Below are 14,973 nucleotides of genomic sequence, written 5' to 3' on the forward strand. Positions count from 1 at the left end.
GCCGGCGAGTGTTTTGCAGCTCGTCGACGGTGTCGAACGACGGGATCCAAATCCTCCTGATGGCTGAGGGAGCAGCTTGGTCGACGCCTTCATCGCAAACCGACTGCCGCCTCAGGTGATGCCGTTTTTGACGAAGGGATGATTGTGGTGAGGTTGACAACTGCAGCTCACGCTGTCGAGACCGTTGCTGGCCGAGTGACTTGTCTAGTTCGTCCTCGCTGGTGATGGTGGACCTGTCGGCGTCGTTCTCCTCGTCGTCGTCGTCGTCGTCGTCGTCGTCGTCATCGCTCGAGTTCCTGGCGCTAGTACTACCGTCTGCGTCCTCGTCGTCGTCCTCGTCGTCGTCGCAGTGGTCGCCCAAATCTCTCAGACTGGATACAGAGGAGGATGTCGACGAAACGTCAGAGGTTGGCACCACGACGTTTGCGTCAATCGAGACAGAGCGCTGTCGCTTGGTCACTGGCCCCGCCGTCGATGCAGATAATGATGTTTGGTCGTCGGAATCGGCGGTCAGGGTCGTTGACGAGTTGCTGGCTGAGACCGTGGACACGGCGGATGACGACCCAGTTCCAGTTCCGGGGCGGTCGCTCGGGGCACGAAAAGCAGTGGCATCAATTCCGATGATGGAACTTGACTCGGTCTTGCTCTCAACCAGAAGCTGGGCGGCGGCGGTCGTGCTGCTGGTCGGATTGTCCAACGCGCGTCGCAGCAGCTCAACCATGTCAGGCAGCAGCCGTCCGAGTGCAGGTGCGACTTGGAGTGCTTCAGATGGCTGTGATGACTCTGATGATGACTCTGGTGCTTGACTTGAGTGATGCTCTGGCTCGCTGCTGCTGACGGACGATTGTTGCAGGTACGCTTGGACGGCCTGGCTGCAGAGCGCCATCAGCTGGTCTTGCAGCAGGCCACCAGAGCGAGCACCACCAATGCCATTACTGCTACTTGCACCACTCCATTGACGAGTCCCGCTGCTGCTGCTGCTGCTGCTGCTGAGACTGAAACTGGATGATGGTGGTGCATCGTCAGGCTCGCCTCGCTCTGCTTCGATTCGCGGCATTTCCATTGCACTGGAAGGCCCCTCCACTTGCACTTGGGTGCCCGTGCGTGTGTGTATGCCAACGCCAACGCAATCACTAGAACAGCAGACAGCAAAAATGTGTGAAGAACAGTGACGAGAACAAACCCCAAAAACAACAACAACAAGAACAAGAACAAAACTGAGCTGCTCAGAGATCAAATAACAAACAAAAATAAAGGTGGATTTAGATCAACTTTGACCTTCACTCCTTCCTTTTGGCTCCTGTTCATCGAGTTCTCTCCAACATCGCGGCGATGAGCAATCCCAAGCCAACCACCTCACTGAGCACAAGCACGACCGGCGCAAGATTGCTCAAGCACGTCCTCGCAGCCGAGTCGCGCATTCGCAAGCACATTCGCACCACGCCGTTAGAAGCGTGTCCGTGGCTGTCCAAGCTGGCAGGACCGTCCACGCGCGTCTTCCTCAAGTGCGAGTCGGAGCAGGCAACGGGATCGTTCAAGCTCCGCGGCGCGTTCGCCAAGCTCACAGCATTGATCGAGGCAGCTGAGCACCAAGCGACGCTGCCGCGTCAGGCGGATTCTGGTTCGAGCTCGGAATCATCTGGCTCTCATCATGACGCTGGATCGAGCAAATCCGCAGATCAAAATGTACTAGTGCTGCCTCGGATTGTGACTGCGTCGACTGGCAACCATGCGCTCGCGTGCTGCGCTGCCATGCAGTCGTTGGGCATCTCGGGAACGATTTGCGTGCCATCGAGCATTACGCGAGCCAAGCGGGAGCGACTCGAGCTCATGCGGGCAAAGCTGATTGTTGGAGGCCGGGAGTGCCTCGACGCCGAGAACGCAGCCCAGGAGCTCGCCCAGCGCAGTGGAGCCGTGTACGTGTCGCCATACAACGACTGGGATGTTGCAGGTGGCAATGGCACGGTTGCGGTGGATCTGGTCGTGCACCAAGGCCTGCACAACGTCGACGCCGTGTTTGTTGCTGTTGGAGGCGGCGGACTCATTGGCGGCATGGCAGCCTTCCTCAAAGCCCTCGTGCCCAATGTTCGCATTGTCGGGTGCAGTCCGATGCAGTCATGCGTGATGGTGCGGTCGGTCGAGGCCGGCCGCATTGTGGACGAAGCCGAAGATTCAGAAACGCTCTCCGACGGCACGGCTGGCGGCATCGAACCGGGTAGCTTGACGTTCGATGTGTGTCGAGACCTTGTCGACGAGTGGGTCACAGTGTCGGAGGTGGAGATTGCTCGTGCGATGCGCTTTATGCTCGAGTACCACCATCGCGTCGTCGAAGGTGCAGCTGGGGTTGCTATTGCTGCCTTCCGGAAACACGCACAACGGTTTGCTGGCCAGACGGTGGCGATTGTGCTTTGTGGGTCGAATGTCTCGATGAATCATGTTGCGCAAGTTTCCTCTGACGTTGACCTTGACCTTGACATGAATTAAAAAAAGAAATACAGTGGTTGAATGGTGTGAAACTCGAAATGTAACATTGATACAAAAACAGTCAACTGGGGAGATCGGGTGGAGAGAGGAAGAGGGAAGGGGAGAGCGCGAGAGAGACACAAACACAACAACACAACAATGAATTAACCAGAAAAAGTTTTACGAGGCGGAAAGTTTGCCGCGAATGCAAGACGCAGGCGTGGCAGATCACTTGTAGACGGAAGCTCACCGCTTCTCCAAAGCATCCACGTCCATTTCGAGCATCTTAATAATCAACGCATCAATGTACTCTTTCATTGCGGCGTTGGTGTCCATGATTTCTGCGAGTTGACATTGAGCGAAAATGAGTGACTGACTGCCGAGATGAAACCCGTTCCATTCAAAAGAAAGAAAGAAAGAAAAAAAAAGGGGGGGGGGTCACAACATACTTATGTTCTCCTCCTTGAGCTTTTGGATTTCAGCAATCAGGCGGGGACGGGACATGGCATCATAGTTTTCGTCTGTCACAGAGAAACGTACGCGAGTTGATTTTTGTGAGCGAATGTCAACTTCAAGCACGCAAATGCTCCAAAATGCACAACGCCAATCCAAGCCTTGACGGCTTGTCAAATCCATTACCTGCAGTTGTTGCTGGATACGATGGGGTTTCAAAGCCTCCGCCCGCAGCAGCGGCTGCGCTTAGAGAACTGCTCTCTTTCGCATGGCCATTGCTGACCGAATGATCGGCGTTCGGATCCTCGCGGTAGGTGAAATTGGAGCCACCACCATTCTGTCAACCAACAAGAAAAAAAAAACTCGGCGTCAGTCAAACTTCAATTAAAAAAAAACAAAAAAAAAAAAACACCATCAGGGTCAAAATAAAGCGCGCTGCCGTCAACGTACTCGCCCGTCTCGAAGAATAATGGTCACAGGCACCTTGCCGGCCTTGTTTCGTGGAGGCGTGACGACGGCAACCTTGCTGCTGGAAATCCACTCGACCGAAAGCGCGTCGTTGTCGCCAAAGCGGACGGTGGCAATGTCATCCGTGTTGGTGCCGAGCTTGGACCCTTTGACAATCACACGGACGCCGCCGGCAACCGTGCACTCCTTGGGGCTGACGCCGCTGATTTCTGGCGCCGGACCTGACTGTGCGGAGGCTGCGGCGGAAGCGGCCTCGCCCACGACCGAGACGCGCTTGGACGAGTCCTTTTTAGTACTTGGGGGCGGCGTCTCGATATTGACTTGGCTGCTCCTTCGCGAGCTCGCGTCAAGAGGCGCGGCAATCGGCGTTGCGGCAACCGTGGCCACGCTCGTACTGCTGTTGCTTCGCTGCAGGTTGCTGCCGTCTGGTGGATGCAGCGAGTTGCTCGACGTGGACAGCGACTTGTCGACCTTGTCGCTTCCGCCCTTCACTTTGAAACTTGGCCACTTGCGGTGGTGCTCTGCGTGTAGTGCTGCATCGGCCGTTTTGCTGATGAACATTTCGACGCAAATCTCTCCCAGCGCCGAGGGGGCAATGTTATTGATGGTTTTGACCTTTTTGGGGTGCAGCGGAATCCATCTAAACGAGTAACGGGTTTCGGTAAGCTCCTGGAACATGCAGGTACCAACGAAATGGCGAAACATAACGTTTGGCTTACTTGCGACCCATGGGCGATGTGGGCAACTCGGCGACGTGCCATCGCACCAAGCCGACAATGTCGCCCGTTCCCTTGTCGTTCAACTGGACCTTGATGGCGCCGCGCGGATCCTTGACCTTGCTGCGATGTGGGGTGAACGCCGGCGCACAAGCCCAAAAACCAAAAACCAAAAACCAAAAACCAAGCAAGAAATGCAGCGGGGTGAGATCGTGATCACGCCACAAAGTTAGATCATGATAAGACGCAACATCTCGTGTCGAGGCTGTCTCGGCATGGGCGACGATGACAGGTTGCAGCGACACATGTTCGTCATCATCGATCCAATCGGGTCAAGTTTGGCGTTGGGCTTCCCCCAAACCCCAACCCTCCTCGCCTCGCCCCGACCCACCCCCACCCCCTTGAACTACCGATCCCACAGCCAACCCATCACACTTTGCAACTGCCCCGCAAGCCAAAGCGGAGGGGGGGGGAAGCAAACCGGCTGTTCAACTCACAGCACACATTCCTCGTTCCAATCAGGCCTGGCCTTCTTCTCCGAGGTGCCCGTCTTGAACTTGTCGCGGCCGAGCTTGATGCTGACGTAGCCCGTCACTGTATCGTCGCCATTCATCACACATCGCAGGATGCGTTCGGTGAAAAGCAAGTGAGTCGACCTGAAGAACCCAATTCTTTTTTTTTTCTTTTTTTCTTCGACGACAAGTACCTTCTTTCTGGAGATTCCGCGCCGTGTACACTGGCCAAATAGAGGGTCGGCAACAAATCGCAGAGTGAGTGAGACAGCGAGACAGCGACACGACAGGAAGCAAACCGAGGCAAAAAAAAAAAGCGAGATTGCCAGAGCGAATCGAAGTGTTGCAATGGAAAAAAAGAAAAAAAAAAAAAAAAAAAAAAAAAAAAAGGACGTGAAACCGGTTTGCGATGGACCGAATCTCGACGCAATCCGCGCGTCTCGGTGAGCTCGCACTTGCATCGCAGAGTGAGCCAAGGCGAATGAGATGATGGAATGGGGGAAGAGAGAGAGACCGAGAGAGAGCGAGAGAGAGCGAGAGAGAGCATGGGGAGAAGCAAATGACAGGCGAAGGGAAGGATCTACTTACCCCTCACGGTGACCTCGGTCGGGATGCGCGGGGCTGCATCTGTCATTGTGTGTGACTGCTGAGGAAAACAAGAAAAAGAAGAAGAAAAAAAAGGAATGAATGAAGTAAGAGGGGATGAGGGGTCCATGAATACTGTCGGCTTCAATCTTTGATTATGACAAGAGAGCTCAAATCTTGAATATGGGCGCTCAATCTTGACAATCTCCAGAATGTCAAATCAATGACGCTAAAACTCTCAACAGGGATCGTTGCGACCTGGTTCATTGGTGGGCATATTGACCGGAGTGCTTGAACATGGACCTTGTCCAGTTTTGGCATCGACAAAGCTCCGATTGGCTGGCTCGCTGATGTTCGCCTCGCATCGCAGGCATAAATCATCCATCAATCAGCGTATTTGGATCCAGTACATACTATCTAGAATTCTACAGGGTGCAGGTGCCAGTCCACTCTTTGCAAATCTCAATGTCTGACTACGCCGACATTTCCGAACTTCAGGTGTGTTCGTCCTTTTGCGCTACCGATCATCATTCAAACACACACACTCTCTCCACTGTGTGTGTGTTTTGCTTACATTTGGGGTTTGCTAGCGAGTGTCAGTGGGGTCGAACTGTGCTCCCCATCGAGCTGATAGCTGATCAGCTCGACGTTGTGTTTTGTTTGGGAACTCGCGTCACGCATGGCGAGAAATACGAGTCAGGTCCGCCGCCACCTCGACGCGCATCTGCTTGTCGGTTGCACACACAATTGAGGGCTGCGTTTATGACGCGGGAGGGGGATGGGAGGGACACCAGGCGAAACAGACGTGGGTTGTGACGTGGTTGTGTTGGTGTTCCGCACAAGGCCACTGCGCAGTCAAACGTGCAGTCATTGCGCAAAGTGCATTGCCACGAGGCGACTGCAACCGCTGCGCATTTCGACGAACGATGATGCGACACGAAACGAACGCCCAAAAAAACCAGCGGAAAATTACAAAAAAAAAAAAAAGATTTGAAAAAATAAATAAAAAATAAAAAAAAATCAATCGCTTTCCAAAAACAAAGAAACAACAAAACCGCACACACACACACACTGGTTTGGTTGTGGTTTTATGAGGAGGGGTGTTTGTTCGTTGTTCTTTGTTGTAAGGCAGAAGGACGTTGTGTGCGAATGCGCTTTTTGAGACGGCTGCTCTGTTCGAAAGGCGGCAAAAAGAGCGAGAGAGCGCGAGCAAAACAACAGGTCGAAGCCAAAGACTGATGACTTGATCTCACGCACTCAACGTTCTCTCCCACCACACTTGCCTATTCCGCTCACTCGCCTTTACATCTTGTTGACAACTTCCGACTATGTGCCACCGGGGGTGAGACGCGAGATTGATCGATTGGATGCACATGTTGCTGACTCTGTATCCGTTTGCCACTGGAAAGCCAAAGCTCGCCTCGCTGGTCATCGCGCCAGTCCCCTCGAGCGACACGCTGGGCACGTCGTACCTGCAGGCCCCGGGCCACTTCAACCCGCCGACACTGCCCCCGCGTGGACGAGCGGCGACGCTGGCCACACCGACGACGTCCGACCCGTTGTACGCCGTTGTCGACAAGAAGCTCAAGACGGCCGTGCTGGGAAATGCCGCCCCGCGCCCGCACGATCGCTTCACGGAAGCCGAGCTCGACTCTGTCTTTGACGATCTCGACATCATGGCCTCGGCCATCCTCAGCGCGGGCAAGGGTGCAGGCATGAACACGGTCGCCTTCCGCGACGCTGCTCCCTCGCCGCTCGTGGCCCCGCGCCCCGCAAGCCTGTTCTTCCCCGATGGCGAGAAGCCACCACTGCCGGCAAACCATCCTGCTGAGCGCACAAAGTCGGACGTGTACGATGTGCCCGCAGACACCATTCTGAGCGCTGCCGCCGCTCGCTCGCTCACCTCGGCCCAGTCGTTCGTCTCGAGCCCCGAATACGAGTCCTTCTCCGACCTCAAGAAGGCACCGGCAACGCTTCCGCGCTCTGCCCAGCTCAACTATGCCAGTCTAGCTCACGCCTCGGGCGCCGAAGCCGCCCAGGCCCTTGCGCCCGAACCCGCCAAGAAGGAGGAGCCGGCCGCCGAGCCCGTCCCTCAGCACGACGCTGCCGGTGTGCCCTTGTGCGCTACGTGCCGCAACCCTGTGACGTCGACACAGCCCGCGCTGGAAGCGCTTGGTCGAGTAAGTGCTTTTTGTTGTTTTGTGGTTTGGTTTTTTTGTTTGTTTTTTTTTTGGATGCGTTTGTTTTGGGGCTTTTTCTCTTTGCGACAGGAGCGAGTCAGTCACCGCGATAACACCCCTCCCCCTATAAAACTCACCCATTTGCCTTTTGTTTCGTGACATTCATTTGTTTCTGTGCTGCAGACATGGCACCACGACCACTTTGTTTGCCACGCGTGCAAGCTGCCCATTACCGGCAACTTTTTCCACCATAACGACATGCCGTACTGCCACCGCGATTACCTCAACGCAATTGCACCAAAGTGCGCGCTTTGCAACCTGCCGGTGGTGGAACGTGGCTTGCACGCCATGAACAAGGACTGGCACGCAGCATGCTTTGCCTGCGCCAAGTGCGGCAGCCCTCTCAAGGAGTACATGCTGGTCAATGGCAAGCCTTACTGCCAGGAAGGCACCTGCAAGGTCTCTCTCAGCTCTGCGGATGTCAAGCAGGGCGACCACTGCCGTGGATGCCAAGCGCTCATTACTGACGAGTTTCTCGTCGCGCTTGGTGCTCATTGGCACAAGCCTTGCTTTTGCTGCAAGGTAATGGTATCTGTCTGTGTGTTTTGCTTCGCGGATGCAGCATTGTGGGGATCTGGCTGCTTCAAACATTGGCGCTCTATTATTGATTGATGGAGCTGATTTTCCCACCCACACCCACATCCCATTCCGCTGGACACTCACTGGATTGAGACAAAACCCCTTCATTGTCAACACAGACTTGCGGAAGCCAGTTGCAAGACGGCGGCTTCTTTGTGCACGAAGGCCACCCTTACTGCATTCTGGACTACCAAGCGGTTACGGGCGTGATTTGTGTTACTTGCAGCAAACCCATTGTCGGTGAGGTTCTCACCTTCAATTCGTCGTACTATCACAAGACCTGCTTCACATGCGAACGCCCAGGCTGCCCTGAAGTGCTCGGAGGGCAGTTTTACAACTTTAACAACAAGAGATTCTGTGTCGCACATGGCACGGAAATGCTGCAGAACTTGACCGCAAAGTACATTTACACTGGTAGTAAATAAGTCTGCCCCCATGCGATCGGATGGCGGTCAATCCCCAATTTTGGTGTTTTTTTTTTTTTCTTTTTGTTCTGCTTTTGTCTTGTTTCGCCTAGCCATGTGCTAGCTGTGCTTTTTGTTCGGTTTGGTCTTATTTTTTTGCTCGTTTTTCTGTCTGCATTTTTTGACGGTATTGTGCAGCACCATGGATGTGATGATTGTTGTTACTGTTTGTCACGACGTAAACCATTACTCTTATATTTTCCAAAACCCCATGTTTGTTGATCGATATTGGTATCGCTCGAGTGCGTTCCACCCGCCGCTGCTTTTTCATTACGGTGAAAATATGTTTGACAACGATGTCAAGGTGCGTGAACTTGGCTAGGGTGGTATCCCGTGTGTCAAATCAGCGATCAGGCGATCGCGTTTTTGAACGACGGCTGCACGCCGCGTATTCGTTCTTTTTGTCCCTTTCTTTCATTAGGTTTGGTATATTCACTCAAAATTTATGCGTTTTGAGCTGCTTTTGAGAGCATAGTGGTTGGTTTTGATTTGCAGCCCGTACATGAACCAAGCAAAGGTATTCTCTGCACAATGTGTCAGAAGGACCAACTTGACCTCCAATTTGCATAAAACTCGTTTGATTGCCCCGTCGCTTGGCCTAACAATTGACCAAAATTGTGACATTCATCTGTGCAAGTTTCACTAGTAATGGACAAACACTCTGGCTGCTGTGCTTCACGAGAGCTTTTCTCATTTTATTTTTCAATATTTTTTATTATTATGTATTTCGAGTTTAGTCCTTTTTGCATTGACTCTGCCTTTTTATTTTTATTTTTTTTTTGGTTTTTTTTTTATTGTTTTAACCTTCTTTTCGTCTTCTTTTCCCCGTCCAATTGGCCAATCGTGCTGCAGACCGCGCGGGCGCACATACACACACATACCTCCCCATACCGCACGAAACATGGACGGCCACGGCAACGGCGACGCCAGCAGCAGCAGTCAGTCGGCCGAGCTGCAGCATGCAAGTCTTGCGTCTGCTCAAACAGCCAATGCCGAAGCAGGCTCTGCATCTCCGCTTCTGTCGCCGTCCCTGGGCGCAGCCGCAGCGGCAGCCACAGCACTGGCGACAGCAGCGGGGACGGGAGTTGGCGACACGAGCGCGTCGCACGTACCACCGACGAGCCACGTTCGCGGCTCGACACTCGTGTCGCCCGTGCCCGTCGCCTCCCTGAACTCTGCCGCAGCCCCAATCACGCATGCCGCAGCCTCTGCCGCCGCAGCCGCCGACGATGACGACGACTCGAGCGAGGAGGGCGACATGGACGATCCAGAGCTGGACGAGCAGGTCATCGACCAGTCTCCAGGCGGCCGCTACATTTGTGTGAGTCGCTTTCGCTTTTGCCACCTTCATTCGATGGGTTGGCGATTGGTGTCTCGTCCTTGAACTGCCCTATCGTCATGTGTTTTGTGGACCCCTCTTTCTTTCGCTCGTTGTGTTGAGCTTGAAAGTTTTTTTTTTTAGTTTTTTTTTTTTGGTTGAAGACTCATTGAACGTGATTTTATTGTTTGTGATTTTCTCACCGTCTGTTTTGTCAATTGCTGGATGCACAGTACGATGAAGTCCTTGGCACGGGTGCATTCAAGACTGTCTTCAAGGGCCTGGATACCGAGGAGGCGCGCGAGGTCGCCTGGAACGAGCTCAAGGTAACGCCTTAGCAGCAGCACCAAAAAAAAAAAAAAAAAAAAAAAAAACAGCCAGTGTGTCTTTTGATTTGTTTGCTGTGTCGCTGAGTGTTTGAGATGAGTGTTTGAGAGAGAGAGGATCCTGGTAGTTTGGGCGGGCCGTTTCGTTCCCATTGGCGAGAACTTTGCGAAAGCTGAGGCGATCGTTTCGAGTCGTCTCTCACCTTTTTTGTCTGATCATTTTTTTTTGTTTGTTTTTGCAACCACACCTGTGTAGACATCATCGCTCAGCAAGAAAGACCGGCAAAAGTTCCTCGAGGAGGTCAATATTTTGAAGCAGCTGCGCCACCCAAACATTCTCGTGTTTTACGACTCGTGGTTTAAGCCAAACCGGAAAAAGCAGCTCGTCTTCATCACCGAACTGATGACCTCGGGGACGCTCAAGCAGTATCTGCAGCGCGTCAAGATGGTGAAGCCTCGCGTCTTGAAGAACTGGTGTCGTCAGATTCTGCAGGGCTTGAACTATCTGCACACGCGCGAGATGCCCATCATCCACCGCGATCTCAAGTGCGACAACATTTTCATCAACGGCAGCAACGGCGATGTCAAGATTGGTGACATGGGTCTCGCCACCCTCAAGAATGACTCGCACGCCGCCTCTGTGATTGGCACGCCCGAGTTTATGGCCCCGGAAATGTACGAGGAAAACTACACCGAGAAGGTGGACATTTACGCGTTCGGCATGTGCGTCCTCGAGATGGTCACGCTCGAGTATCCATACAGCGAGTGCAGCAACGCTGCGCAGGTCTTCCGAAAAGTGACACAGGGTATCAAGCCGCAGTCGCTCGAAAAGGTCACAGATCCCGCGACTCGCGAGTTTATCGACTCTTGTCTTCAGCCCGACGCGAGTCGGTTGTCTGTGGCCGAGCTTCTCCAGCATCCCTTCCTTCACGACGAAGCAGAAGACGAGGATCTTCCTTCACGACGAAGCAGAAGAGGAGGATCAGCAGCAGCAGCAGCAACAACAGCAGCAGCAGCAGCAGCAACAGCAGCAGCAGCAACAGCCAGAATCACAATCTTCAGGCCTGAGCGTCTCTCTCAACTCGTTGTCGTCGCAGCTGGACTTGGCTCTCAACTCGTTGTCGTCGCAGCTGGACTTGGCGGCCTCTTCCAGCGGACACTCGTTGCAAGTTTCTGAGAGCATGTTCCTTGACGATTCGTCCCCGAACGTTAGTGTGTCAGACCCAGATCTGCTTCCGTCGCGAGACATGGATCGGACGTACTCGGACGCTTCGCTGTCCAGCGTCAACGCTCGCTCCAGTGTTCAGTACAGCGACAGCGAATCGCTGCTTGCCGGCGTGCCGGGTGGCGACTTTGAGCCCTCCCTGAGCGACGCGGGCTCTGTGTTGGCGAGCAATGCTTTGCATGAGAGTGGGAGCGCACCCGACCCGGCTCTGGTCGACGAAGCGGTGGATGCGTCCCTGAGCAACGACGCGTCGGAGTCGGCCGCATCCGGGGCTAATGTCGAACTCGAGAGGCAGTCTAGCGGCGAGTTCGATGCTCAGCAAGTCCGCGAAGGTCTGGACGCCGACGTCGAGCTGGTCTCTGTCGAGGACGACAGCGTGCGGTTGCGCTTCCTCGTGTTTGTTCGCGAGGGCGACGAGTTGAAAAAGAAGCGCATCGAGTTCAATTTTGCGCTGTACGACGATTCGCCCGAAGAGGTTGCCACGGAGATGGTTCAGTCCAACTTGTTGGCTGCCAGCGATTGCCAGCGTGTGATTGAAGGTATTACGCGTATCGTCGAGCAGCAGTTCCAGATGCGCGGCGACTATGACGGCATGCTCGATCCCAACACCGATCCGCTCGACTCGAGCGGTACCTATGCTGCGCGGCCAGAAGTGAATGGCGAATTTAACAGCATGTCCGAGTTTGTGCGCTTGAATCTCGCAGCGGCGACTGCTGGCGGCGCAGATGGCGATGGATCGGGCCCCACTTCTTCGTCGGACACCCAGCAGGCGCATTTGCAAAGCGGCGAGGGGAATGATGACACGGTGCTTTCCGAAGACCTGGCCCGCACCCCGCCCAGCACCCAGCACGCCAGTTTCGTCCAGCCGCTCGGTCAGGATGCTTCTGCCACGTCCACGGGATCGTCCATCAATTCAATCGCCTCCGCGTCGAGCGCTTCTCGCAACCTTCGCAGTCGGTCTCCTCGCGCGGGCTTGTCGACGTCTCCTCACTCGATGCACGTGCGTCGAGCTTCTGGCTCGCGCGCCACTTTCACCGCTGGCGCCAACAACATGACGATTGTGACGACAGACGCGACAAATGCTGCACATCGGAAGTTGACTCGAACAATCACCGCCACCACCACGGCCACAACGCCCTTGCCCCGCAAGTCGCTCTCGAACGGCGCTCTGATCAATTCCGACTCGGCTGGTCTTCGAACCGAGCTCATTCACTCTCCAGTTTCCTCCACCGATGGTGTCGCCCCGTCCCCAGCTCCCAGCTTGCCCTCTGCCACCAGCCCTTACAATCGCAACGTGGCTGGCTTGGGCGCGATTCCCGGCTCTCCCAGCACGACGTCAGCTCCCCCAGTCGATTTCACGCGGCGTGACAGTGATACGCGGCTCACCACCAATTCCGAACCGGACGTCGGTACTGCAGGAACGAACTTTGGGTCTCCAGTTGCATCTCAGCAGCAGTCGCCGCAGCATCCGGGCGCTCTTGGGCAAGCTGCTTTTACCCAGAGTGCCGCCGGCCAGCAGCAGCAGCAGCAGCACCAAACGCATCAACTGCCGCAACAGCAGCAAGTGCCGCAACAGCACCAACCACAACACCAACTTCAACAACAGCAACATCACCATCCGCAACAGCAACATCCGCAGCAGCACCAGCAGCAGCAACCTCCCACGCAACAACCGCCATTCCAGCACCAAGGGCAGCCGGTCTTTCAACCACAGCAGCAGCAGCAGCAGCAGCAACAACAACAACAACAACACCCGCCCTTGCCCTTGGCATCCCAATACCCGACCGCCACACCCGCGTCTCCACCAGTCACTGGGTTGCCGCACGCTGTTTTGCAAAACGTTGCGTTCACTCAGCTGGACACCCGACGCCCTTCCGTTCCTTCTGGGGCGCCCTCTGTCGACGATTTCCCGTTGGGTGCGTCTGCTTCCATGGACGGCGTCAACGCGTCGCTAACACAACAGCTTCAGGCTGAGCATTTGCACCAATCGTCCCAGCCGGCACAGATGCAGCCATTGACTGCACAGCTTTCTCAGCGGACTTACCAACCGCACGGCGCTGTCTACGCGCCGAATCCGACGATTCTCGGTTTGCAGCACCAATTCCCCATCAACTCGGGCGTGCCAGTGATGACGCAGCCGGCGGTCTCGTCCGTCTCTGGCACCCTCCCCCGTCGCCGGAACCTGATCACGCTTCCAGGTGTTGAAGCGCAAAGCGCAACGTTGCACCACCAGCAACAAATGCTTGGCATCCAAATTTCCCAGCTCATGCAGCTGCAGGCGACGTTGAGCGAAAATCAAAGCGCCGCCGCCCAGGACGAGTGGGACGAGACGGTTCGCCGTCATTTTGTTGATTTCGAGACAATGTGCCAGCGTCATCTGGCTGAAATGCGTGAGGCGCTCGATGCCCACCGCGAGGAACGCAACGCGCTTCTGTTGCGCATTCAAGCCAGCGCGCAACTGGCCGAGCAACAACAACTGGCCGAGCAGCAGCAACTGCTCGCTCAGCAGCAGCTGTTGTCGCAATCGTCCAGCTTCAGCAGCTCTGTTGGCATGTCGCTTGCGAGCATGCACCCGCCGTCCGCTCAACAACAGCATCCGCAAATGCAACAGCAGCCCATTCAACAACAACAGTTGCAACAACAACAACAACAACAACAGCCCCAACCGATTCAGGCTCCACAACAACAACAACAGCAGCAGCAACAACAACAGTCTCAGCTGCCGCAACCAATGCCCCAGCAACAAGCCCAACCATTGCCTCAGCAGCAACTGCATGCGCCTCAATCGGCACCGCCCTCGACGCAACAACCACAAGCGCAGCCCATTCACCATCCGCAAACGATGTTGTCGCCTCAGGCCACCCCGGCTCAGCCTCAACAACCGGTCAACCAAGTCCACACGATGCTGCCGACTCTTCAGCAAGCGGCTTTCACCTCTCCCCCTTCAGCGGCATCCCAGTCTCCTGTTTTTGCCACAAGCACCCAGCAGCAGCAGCAGCAGCAGTTACCGCAGGCACAGCAACAACAGCAGCCGCAGCAGCAGTTTGTGGCCAACCAGGTTTCGCTCCCATCTCAAGCACAGCAGCCACCGCAGCCTCAACAACCACTGCCTCAGCCGTCGTATCAGTCGCAGCAGCAGCAGCAGCAGCAGCAGCAGCAGACGCCCTTGGCAACGCCATTGCTGCAGCAGACATCTTTGATGCCAAACCCACAACAGCAGCAACCTCCGCTTCAACCTCCGCTTCAGCAGCAGCAACCTCCGCTTCAGCAGCAGCAACCTCCACTGCCGCAGCAGGTTCAGCAACATCACACACAGCCTGCGCAATCAATGCCAGCTCCGCAGAAAGCCATTCCCGCTCAGCCAACTTCCAATCCAAACGCTTCGACCAATTCTGCCGTGTTCGGCTCGGGGCAATGGCCGAGCAATCCTGTGACCCCTCAGACGTCTTCTGGACAGCTCTTCCCGCAGCAGAATGGTGTTGATGTTTCTGATCCCAATGACCCCAATTCCAGCTTTGGCGAGTTTTCTGCTTATGTTTCCGCGACTCCTGCGCACGAAACGACGACGAGCTCAGCCAGTGCGGGTAGCCATGCAAGCCAGCCTTCCTTTGGCTACGCGCAAGC

The 14,973-nt window shown here is 55.1% G+C and overlaps 4 protein-coding genes and 1 pseudogene across 5 annotated transcripts; 3 read left to right on the forward strand and 2 right to left on the reverse strand.

Moving 5' to 3' along the window:
- Window positions 1–28: 28 nt before the first annotated feature.
- CAOG_04107 (hypothetical protein) lies at window positions 29–1,057 on the reverse strand (the record flags this gene model as incomplete). Its single annotated transcript, XM_004347882.1, has 1 exon — window positions 29–1,057. A coding segment is annotated over one exon (1,029 nt), but the record flags the coding sequence as incomplete, so codon positions are not given.
- A 275-nt stretch (window positions 1,058–1,332) lies between these two features.
- CAOG_04108 (L-threonine ammonia-lyase) lies at window positions 1,333–2,484 on the forward strand (the record flags this gene model as incomplete). The annotated part of the gene is made up of 2 exons (XM_004347883.1): window positions 1,333–1,621; window positions 1,679–2,484. 2 exons carry the CDS (start codon window positions 1,333–1,335, stop codon window positions 2,482–2,484), a joined length of 1,095 nt encoding a protein of 364 aa, XP_004347933.1.
- A 22-nt stretch (window positions 2,485–2,506) lies between these two features.
- CAOG_04109 (hypothetical protein) lies at window positions 2,507–5,296 on the reverse strand. Its single transcript, XM_004347884.2, has 8 exons — window positions 5,201–5,296; window positions 4,807–4,836; window positions 4,598–4,694; window positions 4,104–4,223; window positions 3,367–4,024; window positions 3,103–3,253; window positions 2,913–2,984; window positions 2,507–2,804 (listed from the first exon to the last, which is right to left on the reverse strand). Exons 1-8 carry the CDS (start codon window positions 5,244–5,246, stop codon window positions 2,710–2,712), a joined length of 1,269 nt encoding a protein of 422 aa, XP_004347934.1. The 5' UTR covers window positions 5,247–5,296; the 3' UTR covers window positions 2,507–2,709.
- Window positions 5,297–5,646: 350 nt separating this feature from the next.
- On the forward strand, window positions 5,647–8,669 carry CAOG_04110 (hypothetical protein). Its single transcript, XM_004347885.2, has 4 exons — window positions 5,647–5,695; window positions 6,607–7,377; window positions 7,561–7,959; window positions 8,136–8,669. Exons 1-4 carry the CDS (start codon window positions 5,663–5,665, stop codon window positions 8,439–8,441), a joined length of 1,509 nt encoding a protein of 502 aa, XP_004347935.2. The 5' UTR covers window positions 5,647–5,662; the 3' UTR covers window positions 8,442–8,669.
- Window positions 8,670–9,381: 712 nt separating this feature from the next.
- Window positions 9,382–14,514, forward strand: CAOG_04111 (protein kinase; annotated as a pseudogene; the record flags this gene model as incomplete). Its single annotated transcript has 4 exons — window positions 9,382–9,801; window positions 10,032–10,124; window positions 10,381–11,018; window positions 11,041–14,514.
- Between the last annotated feature and the right edge of the window lie 459 nt (window positions 14,515–14,973).

Source organism: Capsaspora owczarzaki (assembly GCF_000151315.2).
Source record: "Capsaspora owczarzaki ATCC 30864 unplaced genomic scaffold supercont2.6, whole genome shotgun sequence".
In the NCBI taxonomy this organism is placed as follows: domain Eukaryota; class Filasterea; order Ministeriida; family Capsasporidae; genus Capsaspora; species Capsaspora owczarzaki.

Coding starts and splice junctions, on each gene's coding strand:
- CAOG_04109 (XM_004347884.2), bottom strand. CDS start 5,246: ATGACAGATGCAGCCCCGCGCATCCCGACCGAGGTCACCGTGAGGG. Junction 4,025..4,103: donor ACATCGCCCATGGGTCGCAA/GTAAGCCAAACG, acceptor TTACTCGTTTAG/ATGGATTCCGCTGCACCCCA. Junction 3,254..3,366: donor TTATTCTTCGAGACGGGCGA/GTACGTTGACGG, acceptor GTTGGTTGACAG/AATGGTGGTGGCTCCAATTT.
- CAOG_04110 (XM_004347885.2), top strand. CDS start 5,663: ATGTCTGACTACGCCGACATTTCCGAACTTCAG. Junction 5,696..6,606: donor CCGACATTTCCGAACTTCAG/GTGTGTTCGTCC, acceptor GCCACTGGAAAG/CCAAAGCTCGCCTCGCTGGT. Junction 7,960..8,135: donor AGCCTTGCTTTTGCTGCAAG/GTAATGGTATCT, acceptor TTGTCAACACAG/ACTTGCGGAAGCCAGTTGCA.